Raw genomic sequence first — 27,354 nt, 5'->3', positions numbered from 1 at the left:
GGGCAGAACCAGGATTAAACCTTGGAGCTGTGATGTATCAATGATCTCAGTGCAACACGCCATGTGTGCTACTACGTGTCATTTCAACAAATAAATTAACCACACAAAAAGCGCTTCATAATAGAGATCTCTTTATTATAGTGCATTTCTCAGATGTTACAAGATGGGTTAAAAAAAAAAAAGCTAGAAAAAAAAAACTAAGGAAGGAAAAAAGAAAAAATATGCACACTATTTTTGCTGAAACAAATTCTTCAAATTAAAGCTTCACATCAGAACATAAGGTAGCGCTAAATGAAGAGGCTAGCTAAAATACATTTTCTTACACGTTTTATTTACTCTCCAGACACATGATGCAGTCATTGAAATAAATCAATTAATTTCATTCACTACAGTAGGTCTACATGATTACAATGAAAAGGCCCAAAAAATAAAAAGAAGAAGCCATTAGAGTTTTTGAAACTCTGATGAGTTTTGGTACATTGTGTAAAGAAAAAAAAAAAAAAATGAAATGAAGGAAAAGTGAAATATCTGCAAAATATCAAGTTGTGGGTCTCATGAGTGCGCACATTCACCTGTGCCTTTCTGAGAGGTCAGTACAGGGTCATGTCTTTGGGGTGCTGGGTTTATGATCGACGTAACATTCGGAGAAGCTTTTGGAACAGAGATAACAGACAGGCGAAAAGAAACTGTCAGTTTGTCAAATCAAAATGTCGGTAGCTGGGTATTAGGCTGCATTCCCCCCCCCCCCAAAAGGCCGAGTGATATTCCGAGAGAAAAGACAGAAGTGAAACAAAAAGACGGAGAATAAAAGCAGCCATCAGATGAAACTGGTTGTAAAAAAAAAAAAAAAAAAAGTGCAACATGAATTGTCCAGAAAAGGCTGCCATTTTGAATTTTGATTCAGCTACTCTTGGTTTGCCCCCCCCCCAAAAAAAAATCTGCTTTTAAATCCTCTGATCCAAGACTTGCACTTGGCTTTTCCCTCTTAATCATGAAAGTGGCGAGTAGGTTTAAGGATTTTTTTTTTTCCTGCAGCATTTGAGAAAAGAGAAAAAAAAAAAAAAAAAGGATGCAGTTATGGTTGTGACTCGTACAAGGCTAAAGACTGGGAACATCATCTAATAAAAATGAAAACAAGAACAATCAGAGTGGGAGCAGCTCTAAAACAGCCTCGGTGCTCCTTGATAAGTCTCCTCTCAGGCTCGAAGACAGACAGACAGACAACCTTCACATTTCAAAGCACTGGTTCAGTCAAAAAAAAAAAAAAAAAAAAAAGGCTGCCAATGTCACCAACAATGGATTAATGCCATGTCACTAACAAAGACTAAACAGAAATCGTGCCATGCTCATCGGCTTATTCTTAGCGCCGTGAGAATGCGAGGTGAAAGACTTCAGATGCATTACTTCCTGTTAGCGCCAGAACGGACAACCGTGTACTTCAGTCAACACATTTCAGTCACAACATTTCAGTCAGGCCTCAATACGCCTCAGGAAACAGCGATGTTCATGGCAACCTCATGAGCCTCATTTCTACAATAATGCAAAGAAGGATCTAGGATGGAAAACATGACTTTATTGTCTTTTCTTTCTTTTTTTTCCCCTCCCAACCTGATGCAGGTTACAATGAGTTTCATCATACGTGGGGCAAAAGGGAAAAAAAAAAAACACCACCAACTGGTGACAACGACGACTCATAACATCTTAGACGTGCACGACTGTTTCATCATTATCATAGGATGGAAATCAAGACTTCATTTATTGTGTGAGTAATTAAATAAAACATTCAGCATCCTGGGTCATTCTTTGCTTGGTGAAAACCGTGGACATGAGGGACATGATGAGACACAGAGAGGGGGAGAGAAGCGAGCTGTACGAGGACCACGTATTCAAAGGCACAGCAGGGCTGCTCCCACTCTCATTTCTCACTCTCTCACACACACACACACTTTCATTCCAGTACACATGCGCACAAGTCAGCACTGGGGAGAGCCTCTAAGTCTACAGAATCAAACAAAAGAAGAAAGGGATGGATAAAGTGGGTGACCGAGAGACTAAATCCAGCGCTGCCATTCTCACCACACACATACACACACATAGAGCGCAGAGGGCTGGGTGGAATGGATCATTTAGCGTTTTTCAGCTGGTTGGAGAGCCAGTCGAGGCCTTCGTAGAGCCCGTCTCCGCTGGTAGCGCACGTGGCCTGGATGTACCAGTTGCGGTGCCGCAGTGAGTGCAGACCCAGTTTATCTGTGATCTCTGCTGCGTTCATCGCGTTCGGCAGATCCTGTAGGGGTTTAAATAAATAAAATACATACATCAGGAGTGAAGATATTCTGAAATGAAAATTTCATTTTAAATAAATAAATAAATAAATAAAAAGCCCTGCGTGAAGTCACTTCCATATGGTGAGGAAATTAAATTTGCGCTGCAAGTCAGCTTGTGATTTTTTTTTGTGATTTGTGAAACACTATTGTTTACATCAGGGCTTTTCAAAGTGTGGGGTGCGCCTCCCCTAGGGGGCACCAGAGTTCTTCAGGGGGGGCGCAACGTGAGGAAAAATAAACCAGAATAAGTTACTATTGCGGACATTTAGCGAACTTCAGCTAGCCTTTGCCAGAGACAAAATGGATCGATTTTTAGTACCTAAAGCTACAGTGAGTGAGGAGACAGAGTCTGGGCCAAGCAAAAAAAGAAGGAAGTATGACCACGATTATTTAAAGTTTGGATTTTCATGGACTGGATCTGAAGATGCTCCACTGCCACAGTGTGTTGTCTGCCAAGAGGTGCTAGCTAACAATGCTATGAGATGTTTAAAATGTGTAAAAAAGATGTTTTAAAAAAGCACAGATGTTTAAAATGTGTAAGAGAAAAAAAAAAGTGTACAACCAATTTTTTTTTTTTTTTAAATACGAATGGAACATTAAGTATAGCAACAACAAAAATTGTAGGGGGGGGGGGGGGGGGGGGGGGGGGCGCTGTTTATTTGCTCTCTGAGGGGGGTCTAACTCTCCCACACTTTGAAAAGCCCTGGTTTACATGATTTAGAGATTTTTTTTTTTTTATTTAAAAAAAAAAATTTTTAGTGCTGTCAAAAACGTCGCGTTATTAACGCGTTAACTTGACTCAATTTTAACGGCGATAATTTTTTTTAATCGCCAGATTAACGCTCTGTGACATGATGTAGGTTTTTCATAAGCTTTTGAAACTGCCAGGAACTTGGAACAGAGACTTTGCTTAGAAAACCGCTAGCAGCTAGACTGTAATGCCACGCCCCGCACAGCCAGAGTCCTCTGCCCTCCTCCCCCAAAGAACCAGCGCGGGCAGGGCGCACTAGTAGAGATGGGATCCGCATCTTTGTGATCCGTTCTTTGAAAAGAGCCGTTCAAAAGACTGGCTCATTTGGCTCTTTTTAAATATTTATTCAGTTTTAAGAAGACAGCGTCTAAAGAAGCCAGATCCCTCTGAACTGTAAACTCAATGCTATCCCAGAAATCCTTCCTGTAATATGCAAATTTGGCCGCCTCTGATTGGACAGCGCGACGCATCAACAGGCAGAAAGTGTAAAAGTACAAAATGTGTTAAGTGAGCTGAAACAGTAAAGATCAGATTCAATGCAATATTTATCAACGAACAACTTAAAGTTAATAATAGTGTACTTTATATTATAATCAAGCACGTCAAGCCTACCGTCACTGACTACGTTTACATGCACATCCAAATCGAGCTGCTGTCGGTAATCGAGCTGAAGGTCCCAGCAGAGTGCCAGAGAAATCCAATCCTACATGCAGTGTTTAAATCGAGCTATTGTTATGAGGTGCATTGTGCACCCGAGCCACAGGTGGCGCTACACGCCCCATCGTGTTGGTACACTTCCGGTTGTCGTCATGAAGAGCTATTCAAGAGTATAAACAAAGTGACTACAGGCGGAAATTAGCATGTACTGCTATAACCTGGTACAGACATCTGTCCTGACCACAAGGATAATGTTTAATTTGTACACTGTCCCTTTTAAAAATAAAATAAACTCTAAACTCTAAGAAGTGTGTTTGTAGTTTGTATGTACAAACAGAAGTGTTCCTAATAAAGTGGGTGGCTAAGGTGAAGTGTCATGCCGACCGAGGCTGGTTTTTTTTTTTTCGACACAATTCACAGCTATGCAACAGCTGTACAGATGTATTTGGTGATACAGTAAGTGAGCCAAATTTTAACAGTGCAAACAATGCCACGAAAAGAAACGATTCATGCCGTTGTCATGATTCGCTGTCATGCCGACCGAGGCTGTTGTGTTTCCCTTGTGGTCTCGTCACTTCCGGAAGGGGCAGTGCTGAAGTAAGTAGCTCGAATACGTAGCTCAATAGGGTATACATGCACTAAGTAGCTCGGCAGAAATCGCATAATCTAGGTCGTGTAGCTCGATTCCAAGAAATCAAGTTCGGTTCAAATTCAGCCGAATTAAGGTGTATACATGGCATTTTGAACTTCGATTTCAGTCGAGCAACGGCAGAAATTCGATTCTCTCTATGTGCATGTAAACGTAGTGACTGTGTAACCTGTCTCTCTTTAGTTGTAGACTAACTCAAACAGTAGATCATTTCACTCATGGTTTTCTTGCTAGCCCCGCGCCGGTGCTCGGCTTAGGTTTCACTTTGTAGTGGCTGTGTCAAGACGTGTTATGCTTTGCAATAAAAATAAAAATTAATTGGTACAAAGCAAGCCCATTCACTTTATGCTGATAAGAGAATTACAATGGTGTTTATGTGACAAAAATGTGCGATTAATCGCGAGTTAACTATGACTGTCGCGACATTAATCGCGATTAATTATTTTAATCGCTTGACAGCACTATATATATATATATATATATATATATATATATATATATATATATATATATATATATATATAAATAAAAATAAATAAAAACTTCCCCCAGCCTAGCTCCAGGTCAAAAAAGTTTAAAAAGCGAAATTTCCAATCATTTAATCTGCTGACAGCCAACGTGGAGCCATGAAGTGACACTACAACAAAAAGCATAACCACTACATATTAATGAGCTCATTTCTATAAATTACGCATCACGAACAATAAGGGGTTAAAAAGTCCTTGTTGTCGCCACACAGTCCTGTTAGCTGCTTATCTGGATATTTACAAGTGAAGAATTTTATATAAATGGACTTTTGGAAATCTTAGCTTAAAGTACAGAGGACATATTAACAGTAGTGTGTTACGTATGCATAGCCAATCAGGAACAAACAACGTGACTCAACCCACCTACGAGTTTAAACAAGACGTTTAAACCTACGTTTTCATAGTTCTTAGAACTGTTTGAGGAAGTCCCCCCCCCCTTTTCTGTGTGTCTACACACTGCAGGAACTGAACTGTCAGTCTTCGAGTGCTATTTTGAGGGGACTCTCCAGCGGAACACGGATCGAAGCAGCATTTTTAAAAATCCGGGTTTAGTCATTAGCTGTGTAAACAGCTCATAAGTGTTGCCTTTATAACGAGTGCTCAGAGAGCGCAATATCCCCCGCTGCAATATCTCTGCTACATGTGCTTAATACACCCTCATGAAATTGTCAAAGTACAAGTTTAATCGTCAAGGGCCATAACTCTGGTAAAACGCGACTGAATTGAACAAAATTGCAATATGCGCATCACCGAGATATTACAAAGAATCCTGTCAAGTTTTGTGAAAGTCCTCCAAAAAAAAAAAAATTAATGATTTCAGAAGGCGAGTGCCCTTCCCGGGACAGACTGACATCACCATGACATAATCCCCTCGGCCAGCAGGGAGAAAAATCAAAATAAAATAAACGCACAGACAGTTGTAAAATGAATCCCAGGCTTTTTTGAGAGCATGTGACGAAGGAAATACAGCAGGACTTCTAAGGGATATCTAAAATTATTCAATCCACATTCACTGTAGGCTTATCGTGTACTATATGAAAGAAAATGCTTTATCTATAAGAAGGAGAATAATACTCTAGTGTGATAAAACAATAGTTACAATTATTCCATCCACATTCACTGGATATGAACAATTGCGCACTAATTGGCTACTCCACTACTAGGATATCAGCTCATATACCATGAGTAGAGAAAAACAAAACGGTGGCACGTGTTGAACCAAAGATGAAATAAAAACTCTACTCGAAAATAAAACTCCAGAAGTAACAAAATATGGAATGAAAGTATTTGATGGAAAGAACATTTTTCAAGAATTATTAGTATTTTTCACAAATTGCTAGGCATTTCGCTGGCTTGTTAACATTCTAAGCAGAAATGATTTTGTATAAAGTTATCAAATTCGCAAAAAAAATAAATAAATAAATAAATAGCTGCTCCATTTCTCAAAAATCCAGTGAATGCGAGTTATTCCACTCAATCATACTCGGCTCTACGTGCCTCGTCGGCTATCAGCTCACGTAGGACTCGATTTCATGGAACGATTGTTCAATATACCAAGCACTTCCTGCTAACGTTACACGAACAAGCTGGATTATGTCACTTCAGCATTCCTACATGCATATGGAATCAATTTTGCGCCAAAATGTTCATACAATACTTTTGAAATACCAAACAAAAACAAATCAAAATACAAAAAAAAAAAAGTCAACTTTTTTTTTAGACTGGCAAAAAAAAGTGTAATCGTGCAAAATATCAGTCTATTACTCTTCAGAAACCTTTTATTTTTGTTCCGCGTCTTTCTCAGTTTTGTTTGATGTAATTTATTTTGGTTGCGATTCCAGCTTTCTCGTTTGCGCTCCCTGACTTTTTGCTTGCAGTTTTGGCACAAACTTCACGTGTGGGCGGGCTGTCCAAGAATGCATTCCCATTGGCTAACTTGTGTTTGACTGACAGCTACGCTCAGCGATTCTCCCGGAGGCTGTTGCGGCCATTTCCTACTCGGATTCTGGCGGACTGTTTGACGAGTGAGCGATCCATTGACGGTAAACAAGGATCGAGTGGACGTCAGTGGCGACTATGATACTGAATTAATTCAACAAAGTGTAAGTGCAGGACAAATGTGTTGTATGTGTTGCAGTAGTGCACATTATGCAGGTGTTTCGTGGCAAGTCAAATGTTAGCCTTAGCTCCACTACCCAATATAATAGCTGTCTTGCTAACGTTAAACACACCTGCATAATGTGCACTACTGAAACACATACAACACGTTTGTCCCGTACTTGCACTTTGTTGAATTAATTCAGTATCATAGTCACCACTGACGTCCACTCGATCCTTGTTTACCGTCAATGGATCGGTCACTCGTCAAACAGTCCGCCAGAATCCGAGTAGGAAATGGCCGCAACAGCCTCCGGGAGAATCGCTGAGCGGAGCTGTCAGTCAAACACAAGTTACCCAATGGGAATGCATTCTTGGACAGCCCACCCACACGTGAAGTTTGTGCCAAAACTGCAAGCAAAAAGTCAGGGAGCGCAAACGAGAAAGCTGGAATCGCAACCAAAATAAATTACGTCAAACAAAACTGAGAAAGACGCGGAACAAAAATAAAAGGTTTCTGAAGAGTAATAGACTGATATTTTGCACGATTACACGAATAATTTGTTTGCCAGTCTAAAAAAGTTCACTTTTTTTTTTGACTTGTCGTTTTTGTTTGATATTTCAAAAGTATTGTATGAACATTTTGGCACAAAATTGATTCCATACATACAGTGCAAATGCAAACGGGGAGAAAAAACATTTATATTAAAAAAAAAAGCGCACCATGAAGGTATATAGCTCTTGTTGGAGCTTCCTATTGGGTAATTCCTCTCAAATACTGATTGTAATAGGAGTTGGAGATCTTTAGCACTGGGCTCGAGATCAGTTTAAAAAGTATTGGTCTGTATTTAGCACTAGATTACTGAAAAAAAAAAAAATTTTTAAAAACAACACCAAGAGCGCACAGTTATGAAATGGTAAAAGAGCGAGCTGATTTAGCCCAGCTGTAGTGTTTTAAAAGCTGAAAATGTTCCCACACACACCTGTTTGTTGGCGAAAACAAGCAGCACAGCATCTCTGAGCTCATCTTCAGCCAACATCCTCGTCAACTCCTCTCTTGCCTCGTTCACTCGCTCCCTGTCGTTACTGTCCACCACAAAGATCAGACCTGACACACAGATGTATTGGACAAATTAATCCTTCCTTTTATTTCATTTCAAATAAAATAGTTAAAAAAAATTTATTTACCTCCATACAGGGACCTACCTTGTGTGTTCTGGAAGTAATGCCTCCACAGCGGCCGGATCTTATCCTGACCGCCGACGTCCCACACTGTGAAACTAATGTTTTTATATTCTACTGTCTCTACATTAAAACCTGCAGAAGGAAGAAGAGACCTCGTCAGAAAGAAATACACCTACACGCTGCTGTGATAAACTGGGATTTGATAACAGAGCAGTGAGTGGAAACAGCTCGGGGTCAGAAGCACAGTATTTGTTTCAGCTTCTGTGGTTCCGTGTAATAGGCTCATTTATAATCCTATGCGTTTAAATACTCAAGTAATTCAACAACAAATGTATTTTTAAATTAACACTCTGAACAGAATCCTACACGTGACATTTCTGACAAGAAATACAAACTGGATTAACTGTAGGACCAAATAAATAAAATAGCAACACACCGATAGTAGGGATGGTGGTGACGATCTCTCCCAGTTTGAGTTTGTACAGGATGGTGGTTTTTCCGGCAGCATCCAAACCCACCATTAGGATTCGCATCTCTTTCTTCCCAAAGAGATTCTTAAAGAGGCCTGCAAACATGTTCCCCATGGTGGCAGATCTGAGCAAGACAAAAAACAAGCTCAGAATATCATACATACATCATTGGTTCACTGTTTAAATCAAAAATGCTTTTGTGACCTGTGACTCGACTGCAGTCTATAGAAGCGTCTCTAAATAAACACACACGAAGCAGGAAAATGGAAAATGAGGAATTGGCTGCTATCATGGCTTCACACAAAACACCAGTGGTGTCAAACTCCAGTCAGTCAGTCATCGAACACCAAAGCGCTGGAGGCTTCACCATGAGACCTCATTTAACACAGCAAATTCCTCGTCAGATGAATAGCGGCCTTTACGCTAAACAACAGAGTTAAAGCTCAGACTTTTACAGGCTACAACAGAATCCATGGGTCGGAAACGTGGACCGTGACCTAAAGCGCTCGCTAAGCGCATTGACGGCTGTTATACGAACATGCTATGAACGGTGCTCAACATCAACTGGTTTGACAACAAAACAGTCTGTGGAAACCTATCCAGAACTCCCACTAAAATCCAAGTGAGGAGGATGAAGCTCACAGGCAGGCTTTTAGGCAGGATTTTTTTTTAGGGAGTCTAACTTTTTTGCAGGTGTCACTGTATGTGGCGAGGTGTAGCGGCGCGTTGAGCGCCGCTGGCACAAGTGTTTTAGGGGGTTCCGGGGGTACTCCCCCGGAAAATTTTGAAATTTCTAATGCTCTCAAATGCTATTTCCTTCATTTTGACAGCAAATTTTGAGCAATACAGCCAAGTGTTTTTGCCTTTGTTACAACATTCTTGTATCGTATATTTTTAATGAATATTATTATTAAAATGGGTATATTTCTGGGATTTTTTGAGCTGGAGTTGCATATTAAGCATGACAAATTAGCTATAAAGCTTTCTGATCGCAGAATACTACATAAATAAAGCTTGTTGTAGCTGTGTTTGTCTCAGTCAGTAGTGCACCTATTGCAATTGCATTACATGTGACAACCAACCCCGAACACAGTGTGACAACCAACCCCGGCTGACCAGTTTTGCTTTCAAAGCCGCTAGCGTCCAAAGATTTAGTATAACAAAGAAAAAAACACACAGGAAATATGGCTAAGTCTTCAAACATTATAATGGTATTCGTTTTTTCAATAGAAACCCATTAATTACAAAGCTAGAAGCTATCTTCCTTACCAAATATCCCACGTGTTCGTCCTTTTCACGTGCGTTCTTTGGAATCCCAGCATCCTTTAGAACGTGTCGTATTTGATTATTGTTTAGCCTACTAGAAATACTACCCGCCGGCTCGACTACCACACTCTCCACTACGTAGCCTGTAATGTTGGGAAAATCTGCATGAAAATGTGTTATTTACTGTTAAAAGGATTTATTCGGGATAAATAACATGTCAGGTAAGGCCGGTTTTCTATAGACTACATTCCACATTTAGCTGCGGCAATATAGTCTACGGCTATATTGTCTGGATATTTATGCCAGTGTCTCCTAGGCATACATCTTTTCCCCCTCTGCTCTGGGAACGCATATTACAAGTGCTTTGTACACCAAATTTATTTAATAACCCATTTATTTATAACGAGGGCTCTCACAACTTTGAAATTAGTGCAGCCATAGAAACGCGTGTTTCTGTAGCTCTGCGGCGGGTGCCTATATTTTGTACTCTGGGCTCGTGCTGTTGCTATGGTAACCCTGGGCGTCTTCGGGAAAGACAGCTGTCAAAGCGAGACTTCTGAAATTTCCAAAATGGCGGTGTCAACAAAGCTTGTAGATCCTCGGAAAGCTCAGACTCGGCGATTTTTTAACATATTCAGCTAAGTTACCGGACATAACACGGGCGGAAATATTAGGGCGTCTTTAGGGCGTCGTACTAAAAAGTAGGGCGTCCAATTTCTTGTTTTTTTCAGTACAGGGCGTCGAAAAGACGCCCAGACGCCCCTCTATCTAAAAGCCTGCTCACAGGCCACGCAAGATGACACGACGACCTGCTGGTGCACAAGCTACTGTTCTGGGACCCAAAGCATAGACAGCGAGGATGTGGGCGTCCCCACCTTACATTCCTTGACAGTGCATCATAGCATCTCAGATGACAAAGCCACTCTAACTGAAGTGAGAAGTTTACTCATTGTTCTGTTGAAGAAAACCAAAGACAAATTTTTATATAACTGACAAGTGTCCTATAATGTCCAACACATCCACGTCTTTTCCTTTGATCCACTGCTCATGCGTACGCTTGATCAACAATAAAGCAAGGAAATATTCAGATACTTGAACACCATACGTTACATTTTCATCCGATGGCAAGGAATCGGTACGAGACTGACAGCAGCGTTAACACAGATTTAACAACTGTCAAGAAAATAATCTCTCATTTACTCTGACGTCATGTGGACACAGCGTCACAGATTGTTCTCAGAGGTCTCTCAATGCTGACTTTCAAAATCTCATCTCATTATCTGTAGCCGCTTTATCCTGTTCTACAGGGTTGCAGGCAAGCTGGAGCCTATCCCAGCTGACTACGGGCGAAAGGCAGGGTTCACCCTAGACAAGTCGCCAGGTCGTCACAGGGCTGACACATAGACACAGACAACCATTCACACTCATTCATACCTACGGTCAATTTAGGCCCTGTTTACATTATTTCGAATCAGCGGATCATCAGATTAACGTTTTTAAAACGATTCGCGTACACACAATTTCTGTGCCTACAACAAAACCGTTCCCCGTGCACACAGCAACGCCAATACACGGATACGCTAATCACATGACTAATTAGACAGCACGTCACATGATCCCAGTGCATATCGGGCATGCGCAAGTCACTCACCACTTGCAAGCACAAAGTGTGTGAGAGATTGAGTGAGCGAGTGAGCAAGAGAGAGAGAGAGAGAGCGCGCGCAAGCGAGCGAGAGCATAAGAATCAAAATTTGAAGTTCTTTATGGAAATCAGGGACACCGTGTCATTGGGACTAAAGAGGAGAAGGTTTTTCAGCAGTCGCGTCACATGACCAACGTGGCATGACCAACGCCAGTGAATCAGGAAGGTGGATGTCACAGTGACGTTGTCCAATGACGACGTCAGCTAGAGCTCAGCACTGCGTATCCTCGTTCCTCAATGTTTACACAGCACCGGATCAGATACGTACTGGGTTGAATATGTGGGCCCTGGCGGATTCAAACTGTTCCGCCTGTGGAGTCATTTCCCGGCGTTTTAATGTGCACGGACAGTGCATATGCGACGACAACGATACGGTCTAATGTAAACACCACCTTAGAGTCACCAGTTAACCTAACCTGCATGTCTTTGGACTGTGGGGGAAACCGGAGCACCCGGAGGAAACCCACGCGGACATGGGGAGAACATGCAAACTCCGCACAGAAAGGCCCCCGTCGGCCACGGGGCTCGAACCCGGACCTTCTTGCTGTGAGGCGGCAGCGCTAACCACTACACCACCGTGCCGCCCCGACTTTCAAAATACAGAATAAAATGGATTCCTGTCCATTACCACGTAATCCCCCCCCCCATTATTTCTGAGCGTTTCTTTTTAGATTTTTTTTTTTTAAAGTCACACTTCAGCGACCTCTATTTCTCACGGCAGGGGACGCAACTGCACCAAAAACACTTTAGCTGTGTAATCCTCCACTACTGTACACACACCTGAGCATTTTCATAACCATTACACACAACGCCAGTTATCAAACATTCTTGACTACACAACACTGCACAAAGATTTCATGGAAGTTGTTCTCGAACATCTTCGTAAGGAAGAATTAAAAGACTGGTTTTTAAATAGTCTACTATTTATTAGGTTCTTATATTGTGAACTCCAGTACTCAGGATAAAGGCTGATAATCATGCATGTGCCTGCTGCTAGATGCCATCATTAATACCGTTCATTCTCCCATCTTTATCTACGTCTTCTATGGTGGCTTCATCAGATCAGACCTAGTGCAATCGCTCGCCTTTATTAACCACTTTTCCACTGTGGCACGTTATGTGCTTGACAACTACGGTCAATTAATTATTGACCAAAGCGAAGCTTACAGCTGTCCATAAAAATCAGGAACGTGAAGTTGAAACAGCAAATATGTTTATACTTTATGTAACGCAAAAAAAAAAAAAAAAAGACTGCCGGGTGTCAAAACCCCATGCTGTGGTTAGAGAGAAGAAAAAAAAAAAAAAAGCTACAGCTCAGCACTGCATCACTGCTCTGACAGGAGGGAGGGAGAACAAGAGGAACAATGAGGTCAGTGATGTGGCGAATGTAGGCCACTGCAGGTAACCAGAAACTTTACCAGCCTGTAAACGGAGACATCAGAGCTCTGAATTAATCAGAAAGGGATCACGTCTCTTCTGCTGTATACATTATGAATCCTTTAGTGTGATCTAAAGGAAGGGGAGCACGGTTTACCGGACAAAATCATCTGATCAGCCATGACTTATACTTTCACATGAAAATAACCTCAAACACTCAGTACGTCTTTTAAATAAAAAAAAAAAGACCCACTACCATATGTTTAAGTCATGTCACAACCTCACATCACTGCTTTCTTCAGTTTCTCTCTTCCTGTGGCCTGCCCTGTACAATCAACTGTACATGAACAGAAAACACACCCATCTGTAAACAGGAAGCACCATTGCAGGAAGCCGTAAGGGCGAGAGCCATGTCCGAAACGGTGCCCTATTCCCTACACGGCGTCCTAATTCTTATTTATTCTTAAGGATGGACAAAAATCAGCATTTCAGACACAGCCTCTTCTCAGAAAAAGAGTGAATAAGACTCTCCAAAACCAGAAATACTAAATACAAGATGAGGAGTACTGCATTTCATTGACTTTGTATCTATGACAAAGTTGAATCTAATCTCATCCTAGATGACCGAAAGATCTCAACATTAAGAAAGACTCGAACGGCAGACATTCAAATGCCAAGTGCAGCTGTGCATCACAAAAGGTTACGCTGCCTTTAAATTTGTGAGTAGTCGCTCATGTCGCATGCAGTTTGCCTTGTGGGTATGCACTGTTTGGCTTTAAGTGTGAAATGAGGGGGTAGTTAAGCAGGGTAGCATGTGTCATTTATATGGCATCTCATACAAGGTAAGGCAAGGGGCTAGAGGAGACGTATTTAAAAAGAAAAAAAATATACAGGACAGAAAGTAGTTTGAAGCACAGAGGGGTTCCCCTTCAACCTCCAATTTAATATTAACCATTTCACATCCACCAATCAGGTCTCCACATTATATGACGGCTACTAACGTGAGAAAATGAAGGCCATCATGGGGCGGCATAAAACACTTGGATGAAAGTGCTATCCACTCTCTTCTGCATGCATGAGCTCAGACACCCAGGACTGGCTTGTGTCTCTGCGATTAGGTGGGAGGGAGGGATGGATGGATAGCATGCTCTCCCCGGTCAGAGAGCACAACTGGTTTTGCTCTTTTGGACTGCATGGTGACGGCGGCGCCGGAATAGGAACCCGCTGATTTTAACTTCCTGGACAACAGGACAAAGGCTTTTCTCTTGCACCACTCCCAGAGTAGCAGTAAACACAACATTAATGAAATGGGGGAAGGGGGAGAAAGAGGGGAAAAAAAAAAAAACTCCACTGTATAATTTATAGAAATAATAAATAAAGTTCAACTTCTATAGCACCTTTCTCACACCCAAGGTTGCCAAAGGGGCTTTAAAAGAGGGTCAGGGTGTAATTCCAGTGGTGTAGCTGCCCAAAATCCCACCAAAAAGGCACGAGGGTATGTCCCACACCACCTGCACAGCCACGCCAACGGGAAATATCGTTCGGAACAGCGCACCGAACACAGAAGCACCGCCGCACAGAGCGCTGGACAACCCTGACGTTAAAAAGAGCAACGAGTTCACTGCAGTCCATAGCAAGGAGCACAGACATCACCCATGGCAGACCGGAACCGGTGCCCAAAACCAGCCACAACTGGCAGACAAAACACTTAAAAGAACAAAACATCAAACCACACAAATGGGGGAAGACAAAGAAAAAACTCTAGTGAGAAACAGCAGCCAGAATGCACAGTGTACTCTCAACCGGAAATACTTAAATATAATTAAAACACTATATACACACACATACACACACAAAAATGGAACACTGTGGGTTTTCTTCCTTTTTTGTTAATGTGCCGACATGGCTAAACCGTGATTTCACTGGAGATTGCCGAGTTGCACAATTATACAAAATTTAAAGAAGTGAAACTGAACATGAACACGAGTTTAAAATTAGATGTGAAAGTTGAAAATGTCTTTTCAGTGGCCAAACTGAAAGCTGTCGAAGAACCTAAAGTTACCACAATCTGAATTTTCACTAAAAAGTGCACAACTGATTAAAATCCACAGCCTCAGGGGTCCACCCCTCAACACTTGCAGCACCTTTAAAAGTCACCCTTCATACCGAAACAAAAGCTAAGATTAGATTACGTTGTAAAACCATCCAGGACGGCAGAGTAAACAAGTAAACGGATACACGGTCAAATAATTACACATTTCTGTGCAGCCAGAACTGCGAACATTGCTGATAAAGTCACTCAGCCTGTTTCAGGTGACACATTTATGCACAACTGGCCATTAGCTCAACTCTGATTGCAGCATTAAGTCCAGAGTTCATTGGGTATGATACATCCTCTAGTTTCTCCACCATCATCATACAGCTAAGAAACATGACAAACGTTGAAGTCAGAAACAAACTCCTACAACGGCTTTAAAGGTCATAGGCAATGGTCCGAGGTGAAGCGTAGAATATCAACTTTACTATCTAGACGAATGACCCAAAAAGCGAATTCAATTTGCCTCGTGTTTAATTTGCACCCTTAAATTGAATAAAACTGTTAAAATATACTATTTTGCCCAATTTCCAAAGGTTTGTTTATAACTCACTTATGCGCACTTTCACCGACAGGGGACCGTCGTCGTGACGTCATTTAAGCCAAACAGGCTGGGAGCAGTTCTGTGTTTACTTGCAAACCGAGCACACGTGTACAGACTTTGGTCGTGACAGGTTGTGTAAAATGTCTGAAAGCGAGAGCGATTTTGAAGTAGAAACTCTCCAAATTGAATATCGAGAGGTGAAACCATATATGTATGAACCTATGGCCGTTGCAAAGCAATCGGTGAATGTGGCTCACTGGTTTGACCGCGCGGCCTCGGACAGCGACTCGGCCGACTCTGATCGCAGTGACCCCAGACCTCAACAAGACTCGCGCCCAAACGATTTATCCTGGTAGTTATGATAAATTCCTACTTTCATTGTAATACTAAATAAGAGCCCTTCTGAAGAATAATTAAACCCTCCCTAGTGGATATAGGTAACGATTACTTGACTGCGCCGATAGGCCACATTAGCCTGCCATCCGCGGCATTATACCATTTACAGCCGACTCTAAGCGAGGAAATATCCCTTTGTCTCATTTCCACAATGATTGTACAGGATCCCTCAGGATTCTTGGCTTGTCAATTGCAAGCAAAAATGTTTACCTCCAATCTTTTTTGCTTGAGCGTTGCTGCTCCATTTCTTCTTTGACTGCTTGATTTTGTTTCACGCGCACAACCCACTCTCCGCCTCGTCTCCTTTATCGGAAAAAGCCAATCCACACACACACTGCCTCTTCTCCGCTCTCGGAAAAAGGTAAAAATTTCTTCCTGAACTGGTCCCGTTGTTACACTTCACTGCACAACAATAAGGCATGGTTTTTCTTTGGAAATTCCCAAACACACATCTGCACTGAAGCCGAACGGCAAAGTAAGTAAACGGAAGTGGACCCAACTCAAGCGGTCTGTTTGGCTTAAACGATGTCACGCGCCAAGTGGTCATGAAAATAGCCGAACAGAAATTCGCCGCGATCCGCAATAACTTATTTTAATTACTACTTGTTAACAATACTTAATGGGACCAGAAGAAAAATTACAGAGGGTTTAACAAAGTTTCAAATGTGCATAAAATTAAAACCGTTGCCTATGAGCTCTAAAACACTGTTTTTGAGGCTCTGGTTGCATATTTACAGATATAACCTCACTGACAATAAGTGGGGGACATTATAATACATTTGGTTTCTTTGATTTACCACACGATCACTGGTTTATTATTCATGATGATGACTGGCTCCTTCAATTAATCATAGTGTGTAGGACTTGAAAACAAACTCTTCAATACGATTTATGAGCTGCTGAGAGTCACCCTGAATGTCGTTCAACAGTAATTCACAGCCACCTTTTTATGCACACCAATAATAATAATAATAATAATAATAATAATAATAATAAACAACTAATAGACTAAGCTCTGCTTAGGCTGCTACCCTCGCGACCCGGATCCAGATAAGCAGTAGAAGATAGATGGATGGATAATAATACACTCGCTCAGACGTGTCAAGTGTCATCATCATGAAAGCAGAAGTACAGCCCACCATTGGAGTCGTTCTCCGTGTACTCACTTCACACTCACAGCCATGTGATGCATGGAATAGCATTTTTCCTCAAAGCTCAAATGAAAATGTAAATAAATCAGAAAGTAGCCAAAGCTGTCTAAGGCCATGTACACACGTAGCCGGGTATTTTTAAAACCGAACATTTCCCCCCCCCGTTTATAAAAATGTTTTATCCACACCACCTCGTCTTCGAAAAAAATCCCTTCCACACATAACCGAACATCTGCGTTTTCAATCACATTCATAAGCATTCCAAACCTGTAGATGGCATTATTTCCCCAAATCCTACCCCCAATCACATCAGAATAGCCCTCTGTTGGCATCACTTCCACCTAAACATAAAACATGGCGCCAAGCTCGTTCGTCTGGACAGACTCGGAGACAGAATTGCTTCTAAACACAATTTTGGAGTATAAACTTCAAAAGACGCAAGAAAATGTTGATTGGGAATCTTGTCAAAGCAAATATGTGGACATATTGACCCTGTTTTTGGAGCAGTATCCTGCGGAGACTTCTAACGACTTCCCTCATGAAAGGGGCGAGCTAGTCAGGGCAGGTTTGTCGTCATTTTTTTGGCGCAGATTGTGACGTTCTAAAACGCAAAACTCCGGTTATCTCTGTCTACACAAAAAGGCATACACGGAGTTTTCAAAAATCTTCACTTTGCCCGGAGTTTTTTTTTAAATATTCGTTTTTGATGTGTTTTCATGTGGATGACAGGCCAAAACGTAGAAAAATATCTTCGATTTAGCAGATACCCGGCTACGTGTGGACGGGGTCTAATATTGTATAGCATTTTATAACCAACTCGTGCATTAAATCATGGGATTCTCAGGGCTCGACATTAACGCTTGTCCGGGACAAGTTCATCGTCTCAGTTACTTGTCCGATTGGACAAGTGCCAAAATACGCCGATATTTGGGTTACATATCAAATTTATCAGTTTATTCACATGATTTCCGAAGCATTTCACTCGACATGTTTTGATGAATCGCCGGATGTTTCTATTCGGAAAGAGCAATGTACGCATGCGCAATATTCCACTTGCGAAACCGGCCAATACCGCTTCGTGTATTTGAGCTGAAAAGTAAACGGTCGTTTATGATTGGTTTTAATCATGTCATACACGTGGATTTGTTGACATTTCTGTTGGCAGGATCATTATTCAACTGTATATTTAAGTTGAGTATGTGGTAATTTCCAAATCTTTGAATTGTTGTTGATGGTGTTCATTATATAGCCGAGCGTGTGTGGCGGAGTGTGCTGGGCTTGGAATGTGCGCCTGCATGCGTGTGGATTGACAGGGAGTGAGGCAGGAGTGGGGAAAGTTATCTAGGAAATACCAAACTGTCAAATGGCTGCTAATTAGGTTACCGGCTGTATTAACTAATTAGTAATAGGAGTTTAGGGATTTGAAACATAGGGCTCTATAATTTAGATATAATTATGGATTATTTGAAATTATTAATTCTCTTTTTTTTTACTATTAAATACCATACAGGAGACACACTGAATAATTAAACAATTAATCAGTGGAGGATATATATTCAAAGTTAATAATTTAAAAATGAAAATATATACAATTTTAATTCTGGTTTTTAATTTCTCATAAATTAATGATTTATTGTAGATGATGCAGAATATGATGCTCATAGAGCTGTGCAGCTCTGGCTTCAGGGTGGGGTCAGAACACACAGAACTCAAGGGTTGATAGATGAATAGAAACTATTTGTATCCATTCATCTGTGAGTCAATAGAGGTGTGGAGGTTTTCATAAGATATATTATCTTATCATTTGACAACTAGATTTCAGTGTATAATCAGTGATTTACAGTATTAATCATCAGTTGTTTTTATTTGTAGCATTGTTATTTGTTTCTCTTGTCCAAACTAGTGATATCAAGTCATAAATTTTATGATAATGTTACTTTATGATATTTGTTACTATATATAAATGGTTAGTGTTTCTATATAGTTATTTTGTTCTTAAAATTTTATGTTTATAATTTCTACTCTGGGGCGGCACGGTGGTGTAGTGGTTAGCACTGTTGCCTCACAGCAAGAAGATCTGGGTTCGAGCCCTGTGGCCGGCGAGGGCCTTCCTGTGCGGAGTTTGCATGTTCTCCCCGTGTCCGCGTGGGTTTCCTCCGGGTGCTCTGGTTTCCCCCACAGTCCAAAGACATGCAGGTTAGGTTAACTGGTGACTCTAAATTGAGCGTAGGTGTGAATGTGAGTGTGAATGGTTGTCTGTGTCTGTGTGTCAGCCCTGCGATAACCTGGTGACTTGTCCAGGGTGTACCCCGCCTTTCGCCCGTAGTCAGCTGGGATAGGCTCCAGCTTGCCTGCGACCCTGTAGAACAGGATAAAGCGGCTACAGATAATGAGATGAGAGAATTTCTACTCTATTGGAATATATTGCTTCTGAACTTCAGCATAATTGGTGAATTATGGTATCAGTCTGTTTTACTATATTTAACTTTTGCCTCAGTATATCAAGTATTGATTACTTTTGATTCACAGATATTATGCACATGATGTGAATTCGGAAACAAATGCAATAAAGATTGTTGGGTTACAAATAGTTTGTGCTTTTTTTCCTCAAATATTTCTTCAGACAAGTCAACTTCACATTCAGCCAAGTAAATTTCCTTTCAACTTGCCCGACAGGACAAGTGGTTTCAAAAGTTAATGTAGAGCCCTGATTCTCATCATCCTCGTGTTTTAAGTGTCTAACCAATCAGAGGACACTATGAAAAAAAGTGTTCCAGTTTCTATTTGTGTGTACCAGGAATGCAGATAAAAGCACTTTCATTCAGCTAAACCAGCAAACCTTTTTTAAACAAAAAAAAAAGGTCACTGTGCAAGACACAGGAAGGCCATGATTACACACATCCGGTAATACACTTAAGCAATGAAAATAGCCATTCCATAACTATGACTAAAAACCAGACTTTAGACACTTGAACGAAAAGCCAAAACCCAATCTATATAAACTAACTAAATAAATTGTGATTTTAATTTTAACAAAAATCATTCTAACCTCCGCTTTCTGGTCCTAGTAACCATAAACTGCCCAGTTTCACATTCCTAGTGGCGAGTGTCATTGGTTCCAGCAGCTTAAATGTTTCTCGGATGACTAAATCTTAGACTTATTCATCACCTGGTCTACATCTGCAGCACACAACAGCAGTTCAGCTATGAGGAAGTTCACTGGAACGTTGACTCATAGTGGAAACACACAGAAGGACAGAGGCGAGAGGACCGAGAGAGAGAGAGAGAGACACACACGTGTTGATTTGTTTCACCACATGCAGATTTTGCAAATATGAAGATTTTCAGCCCATGTCTTGGTCCACACCCGACAAGCACGCATGAAACCCGGAGGACTGAGTAAGAGGACCAAGCTGAAGCTGACTCAAAAGTGAGAAATGGAAAAAATAAATAAATAAAGGTGACAGACATTACCAAAGATACTGAAACAGACTAACTTTGGCTACATCGCCATCCCAGGTAGTAGCGGTATACAAATCAGGTCCAGATGCATCATTATATTAGTTAGCAAAGGAATGTTACGGAAAGTACTGAATGCATGAGGGACAATAATTCAGACACAGATAGTCTCATTAATTAAAACATATTTTGATAAGGTTGTTTCTTATATAACAGACTTTCAGTATCAGAATATTTGAAAACTTTTTTAAACAAAATCTTTATCAAGAATGAGTGTACGTTCGGGTTTACATTTTTTTTTTTATGGAAATAAGCAATAAGTGGAGTAAAAATTTCATTTCCAAAGGGTTACACTTAAGTCACGAGTGAAAAAGCACTAACATTTCCATGACGTTTTGCTCACAGATAGCACTCAACGCGGTAACATTTAAAAGGTGTCATTCCATGACAAACCGTTTAATACTTGCTCTTTTTGAAATACCATAGGTCACTCAGAGTTGCATATGCATGCTGCACGTGAAAATGTTCTTCTACCCCATTCCCTGTATTAGCCTATGAAAGAAAATAGACGGAAAAACGAGAGAATCAGAAAAAGCCCTACGAACTCACGTTACTTCGAAAATTAGTAGTCATGGCCTCACCCATAACCCATTGGAGGGAGTCACAGTGCTGTTAGCCAATCAGAAGTGATATGTTTACATGTCACGAATATTCATGAGTAAAGGCCAATTTATGCTGACAACCCAGTCCTCGCAGACGGTGTCGCAGACAGTGTCTGCGTAGCCCCCCCACCTTCGCAGACGCTCTGCGCGCACCTCCCAAAAATTGTGACCACCGCAGAAGCCTCGCAGACAGCGCCGCAGACAAGAGGGCTCCGATTGGTCCACTCTACCCGCTGTACACGCACTTCCGCTTCCCTATTTTCCCGGTTTGTTTTGTTTTCACGACCGGCATTTTTAAAAACACGAGCGAAGATGGAGCAGCATGAAGAGCGGTTGATTGAGGAAGTACGTACATCTATACGACTCCAGTTCTAGTCATTATTAAAAAAAAAAAAAGTTCTAGTCATTATAAGTAACCGGAGGATAAACACTCCACTAACCACACCCACCAACTACTCCTAGCGACTTCGCCCCCCCCGCGTTGTGCTGGTGAATAACATCGCGCACGCCTATTCCCCCGCTCAACAATAAATTACAACTGTCTGCGAAAAGCTATCTGCAAAAGCCTTGTCGCAAGAGCATGCAGAGGCCTTAAGAGCTGAAATCCTGTCGTTCTCTCCCCACCCACTCCTCCACCAAACTAGAACAGCCTGAAACAGGAGCGCCACAGCATTTTTTTTCACCAAAACCGGCTCACAGGGCATTCATTCGTACTAGAGACCACCGCACAATTAATGAAAAAATGATGCAAGGAGACCTTTAAGGAAAATATATCTTTGACAATCTCTCCTACTTGACAAAACTCCCATTTATCCTGCAGTCACCCACCACTCCTTGAAAATCATCAACAGTGACAAACCGAGCCTCATGAGTAATTCACAAGGTCCACGAAGGATTAATTATTGACTGCTAAAGGACAAGAGAAGGGAGGCATGGTAGGTAATAATGAGTCCTCTGCAAACGACTCAGTGCTGTGAAAACAGATCTGACCTCCTCCCATGACGACCGCAACCACCGGCACAACGCTCACACAACCTACAGACAATCCGACTGCTTGTCTTTCCTCTCAAAGCTTTGTAGGGACCTAAAGATCGCCGGACAAGTTAGCGTTATCAGGATCGACACCTTCACGGCCTTCTGCAAACCAGCCAGCCATGACGCCGCCGAACAGCAGATGCACGGTCGTTCTGCTGATTGATCGTCTTTCAGCCTCTCGTGCTCTTTAAAGAGAGGCAGAGAAAAAGATAAGACTGGTGGATTGAAATCATGCTGTTAAGATAAGGCTATAAAAAAAAAAAAAAAGTCACAAAGTCCCAGATTTCCAGAAATTGAACACAGGGAATACTCTCTCAAAGTGACAAAGTTTCTCCCTCTTACATCACACATGCGCTTCTTACTTTTAAAAAAAAAAAAAACCACACTTATAAATACCCATGCTGATCAGTCATCACCCTGCACTTGCACTACATCTAGAGGGCATGTTAAGTTATGCTTTGCTTTCAGGTATCCTTGTGTAAACAAAAGCATGTACAACGCAGCTGGAGCTCTAGGATATAAGAGCTCTGAGCCAAGCACATGACACCACTTGATCTTGCCCACAACGTTGGTTACACCACACTCAGAGACCAAGATAGCCTAAGATCATAATAAACTAGCATATCGAGTAGTGTTTTTCATCTCACTAACCCAAATACAACCCTCCAAGCCATGTGGACTCAAACTCCTGTGATGAAATGTAAGGATTCAGAGTTCGTCGTCTTTAATACAACATTCAAGTTACAAGTATCGAGAAATGTTAGAGCAGGGGCTTGTTCGTTTGCTGAACGTGATCCTGACACAGCAAAGCACTTCAGTGGATCAAACAGCTCTCAGAAACACCGTACTGAAACCCATCAGCACATGAAACAACGAGCTGTAAATCAGTAACTCCAAATTTTTAAGCATGAACCATTGCAGCTTATCTAACAACATGCACTTGCATTAATTTAACTGACGTTATCAGAAAAACAATGTTTAAAGACGACTGGACAAAGCAGTATGTTTGTTCTCTGATTCATGTTCAAAACCAGACATCTGTAGTGACAATTTAGAGAAAAAAAAAAAAAGTGTGAAACAAAACCACATCACATGAATCACCAACATGTTGAGCGTTAGTGTAAATGTTTTTGCACCATTTAGCAACTTGTGTCAACAAGAACTTTTGCACCGAGACTTTTACACTTTGACTTGATTTAAACAGATCTGATATTGCCTTGTAAACCGAGCATCTGTTACCAAGCAATGCACAACATTAAAGGCAGAACGATAGCACGTTTAGCACGTTCTCATTTTCATGAAACACCTGTATGCAAAACCATACACCTCTACAACATAAAATGTGAGCTGCAATCCGATATCACACTTGATATCAAAAACTGTTAACTATCTGGACAACTTGCGTACAAGACGCCAAATACAGCCTAAACCAGCCCAGAGGTTTTCGGGGGGGGGCAAAAAAAAAATAAAAAATCACCCTCAACAACATTCACATCCATACTTATAATTATTACACGTTCATTTGTCGAAAGCAAGTACTTTCTGACGTACACCAGAGTTTAAACTTCTTTCAACAAATTTACTTCGGCTAATACCAACGTCGGGCGGCACGGTGGTGTAGTGGTTAGCACTGTCACCTCACAGCAAGAAGGTCCGGGTTCGAGCCCCGCGGCCGGCAAGGGCCTTTCTGTGCGGAGTTTGCATGTTCTCCCCATGTCCGCGTGGGCTTCCTCCGGGTGCTCCGGTTTCCCCCACAGTCCAAAGACTTGCAGGTTAGGTTAACTGGTGACTCTAAATTGACCGCAGGTGTGAATGTGAATGGTTGTCTGTGTCTATTGCCGCTTTTCCACTACCAACGCAGCTGAGTTGGGCTGAGCCGTGCTGAGTCGAGCTGAGTGGGGCTGTTGGAGTTGCATTTCGACTACAACCGCGCTGAACCATGCTGGCTGGAAGTGGGTGGACACATTGGGTGGAGTTAGCGAAAGTGGGTGGACGTCACGTGATGTCGTTAGGCGGCGCAAACAGTGACATCAGTGGTCTTTTAAGCGGCAGTCTCACGACCCGGATAGTAAACAATAAACATGGAGGACATGGAGTCGTTAGTGTTGCTGGTCTTGGTGCTGTGGCTTGTTGTCACCGACAACAGATACTGGCAAGAGCGTATAGATGAGGCGAGGCGCATAAGGCTTCAGAAATTCTCGTAATTCGTAATTATTCTTCTTCCGGGTTTACGGTGTTTACAGATCTCAGCGTGCTCGCGGGGCGTGTGAGGACACTCCTCCTCACCAATCAGTGCACAGGGGAGTGTCTCCTCACGCCCCTAGCCCCACTCGGCTCGGTTTGGCTCGCTTCAGCCCCACTCCAAAACTGTGTGAGTTTTGGGTGCTAAGCAGGACTGAAGCGAGCTGAGTCGCGCCGCTCTGAGGTAGTCGAAAAGCGAGCCGTGTCAGGCTGAAGTGAGCTGAAAAAGGGTAGTGGAAAAGGGCCATATGTGTCAGCCCTGTGATGACCTGGCGACTTGTCCAGGGTGTACCCCGCCTTTCACCAGTAGTCAGCTGGGATAGGCTCTAGCTTGCCTGCGACCCTGTAGAACAGGATAAAGCGGCTAGAGATAACGAGAAGAGATACCAATGTCAGACTACACTCTTTTCCCTCCTCCTTCTTTCACGATGGTCACCCTGTCCGATTAGATGATCAGAAATAAATTCTTGTCGTGTCCTGGTCAGAAGTCTGGCAGAACTACAAGTTTGACCTTAACCCATCATTAAACATCCTTGTGGGTTATCTATAAAAAAAATAAATAAATAAAAAATAATAAAATCACAGCTATCCAGGACAAACATGGCATTGGATTTCGTCAAAGGTGAGAAAATACCAAAAATTCCGACATGCCAGACTTTTCTTTATAGTGTCCCAGACGCAATATCACTGTTCTTCGATTGTCACAAGCTACAGGGCCCTTGATAAACTCATTTCAGATTCTGACGTAATGGTTTCCCATATCCATAAACGTGTAATCTTCTGGAATTCATGTCTAATTAATTTACTTTATTGATCCCAAGATGGGAAATTGTTTTGCTGCAGCAGCAAGTTATTAGACATGCGAGGAAAAAAAAAAAAGACACCATGCAACATAAGAGTTTAGAACAGGTCAGAAGAACACAAGACAGATAGATAAAACAAAAAGGATACTGAACACTGCTGGAAATGGTGGTGAGCAACCAATAATTAAAAAAAAACCTCGCCTGCATTTTTTTCCAGACTGAACAAAAACCTGACCCGCACCACTCACATTTGAAGTCACTAAAATTTAACACCCCCCCCCCTTGTGACGTCAGAAGGGGATACAAATAGTACCTAAAAATCACAGGAATAACAAATACAGCACCAACTACAGCATAAGTACAAACATTTCAGAATGGGGTTTTGCTTCAATACTCAACTCTGACCTCAAATTTGCACAAAACATTATCTCAAAAGCACATATACACGCTTACGTACTGATTTGATGTTGTATTTTACTTATTTAAGCTTTAAAAAGAACACAAATCTCTCTTGCTCCATATCCCTAGACTCCATATCCCTTCATCATGCGGCTGTGAAATCAACGTCGGTACATCCGAAACACAAGGCCTCCACCACAGCAGCTCTGACTAATTAAATTCAGTCCACATAATTATCATTTTCCCCCACATTCTTGATTTGTTAAGCAAATTAGCTAATTGATTCAATTCACTGTTGTGAAATAAGCGCCGCCTGAACCACGTAAACGCATTTCCTGTTGCTTTTTCTGAGCTAGTAATATAATATTTACCGATAAGCTTAGCACCGGAGCTAATCAGACAACTAGTTAGCCATCTCAATAAATTAACTCGTACCAAGAAAATATACAAATACGCAAAACATATCGGGGAAAGAAATAAACTATACGTTATGCTAACTCACATATTAGCCATCTATGCTATAAGGGTTAGCAAGTCAAATATTAGCTTAGCTAACATGCTAGCAAAATAGATTTCCTAACGTAGCTAATTCAACAGCTAAAATATCAGCTTGAAAATATGTTTTAATTTACCTGTTAAAAAAAATGCAAGTATTTTGTAAATTGTGTCATGAAGGAGGGGAAAGAACATTATGGTTTAAAATTAGTATTTTATTTACCTTTTCAGTGCCGCTTTCCAACAATATCCCTGTACTCCTCGTCACAGCTAACGACAAAATGGCGTCCTTCACCGGACTGAAGACAGCCGCGCCATGGGCGTTGTCCAAAGACAGGTTATAGCCAATCATTTCGTCCAAAGTGGCCAAATCATCCCGCCTATAATCAATATCGTCCAATCAAATACGAATACTCGGATTTTTTTTTTTTGTAGGCGGGGATTAAAGAAACAGCTCTAACTACCAAGCTTTCCTGAAAGACTGTACTAGCGCACTACTTAGACTGGCTATGTAGTATGCAAGTATTTATATCTAATCAGACGAAGCCAGATTAGATATAAATGAGACTGTATTATTGTATATAATAAATATAATTTATATATATAATAATCAATTCTACTGGACTGTCAAAGGCTTTTTATCATGGATAAATACTAATTGAAGCATACAGGTTGCTTTTTCTTCTAAATTATGGTACGGTGGATCATGAAATTCTTCAGCTGAAACTTCAAGCTATGGGTCTTGATAATTCAGCATTGGACTGGTTCAGCTCTTATATGGAGCCCAGACAGCAAGTTGTAGAGATAGGTGGTACCCTGTCTAATCCAGCAAGTATTACATGTGGGGTGCCTCAAGGGTCAATATTAGGACCACTGCTGTTTCTCATCTATGCCAATGATATTACCTCTGCTGTTACATGCAAATTGCTACTATACGCTGACGACTCTGCCCTTATTGTGGCTGATAAGAGTACAGAGGTAATAGAGCATAGATTAAGTAGGGAAATGAATTCGATCAGGGAATGGCTGACCGACAATAGATTATCCCTACATTTGGGCAAGACAGTGT

The 27,354-nt window shown here is 41.4% G+C and overlaps 1 protein-coding gene across 1 annotated transcript; it reads right to left on the bottom strand.

Annotated features, from left to right (window-relative positions):
- Positions 1-1,044: 1,044 nt before the first annotated feature.
- On the bottom strand, positions 1,045-26,590 carry arf2a (ADP-ribosylation factor 2a). Its single transcript, XM_060902071.1, has 5 exons — positions 26,509-26,590; positions 8,627-8,784; positions 8,212-8,322; positions 7,989-8,113; positions 1,045-2,284 (listed from the first exon to the last, which is right to left on the bottom strand). Exons 2-5 carry the CDS (start codon positions 8,772-8,774, stop codon positions 2,123-2,125), a joined length of 546 nt encoding a protein of 181 aa, XP_060758054.1. The 5' UTR covers positions 8,775-8,784; positions 26,509-26,590; the 3' UTR covers positions 1,045-2,122.
- Positions 26,591-27,354: the final 764 nt, after the last annotated feature.

This window comes from Neoarius graeffei, chromosome 20 (genome assembly GCF_027579695.1).
Source record: "Neoarius graeffei isolate fNeoGra1 chromosome 20, fNeoGra1.pri, whole genome shotgun sequence".
Lineage (NCBI taxonomy): Eukaryota > Metazoa > Chordata > Actinopteri > Siluriformes > Ariidae > Neoarius > Neoarius graeffei.
Note: the sequence above shows the minus strand (reverse complement) of the source record. Positions and strands in the feature narration are given on the sequence as shown.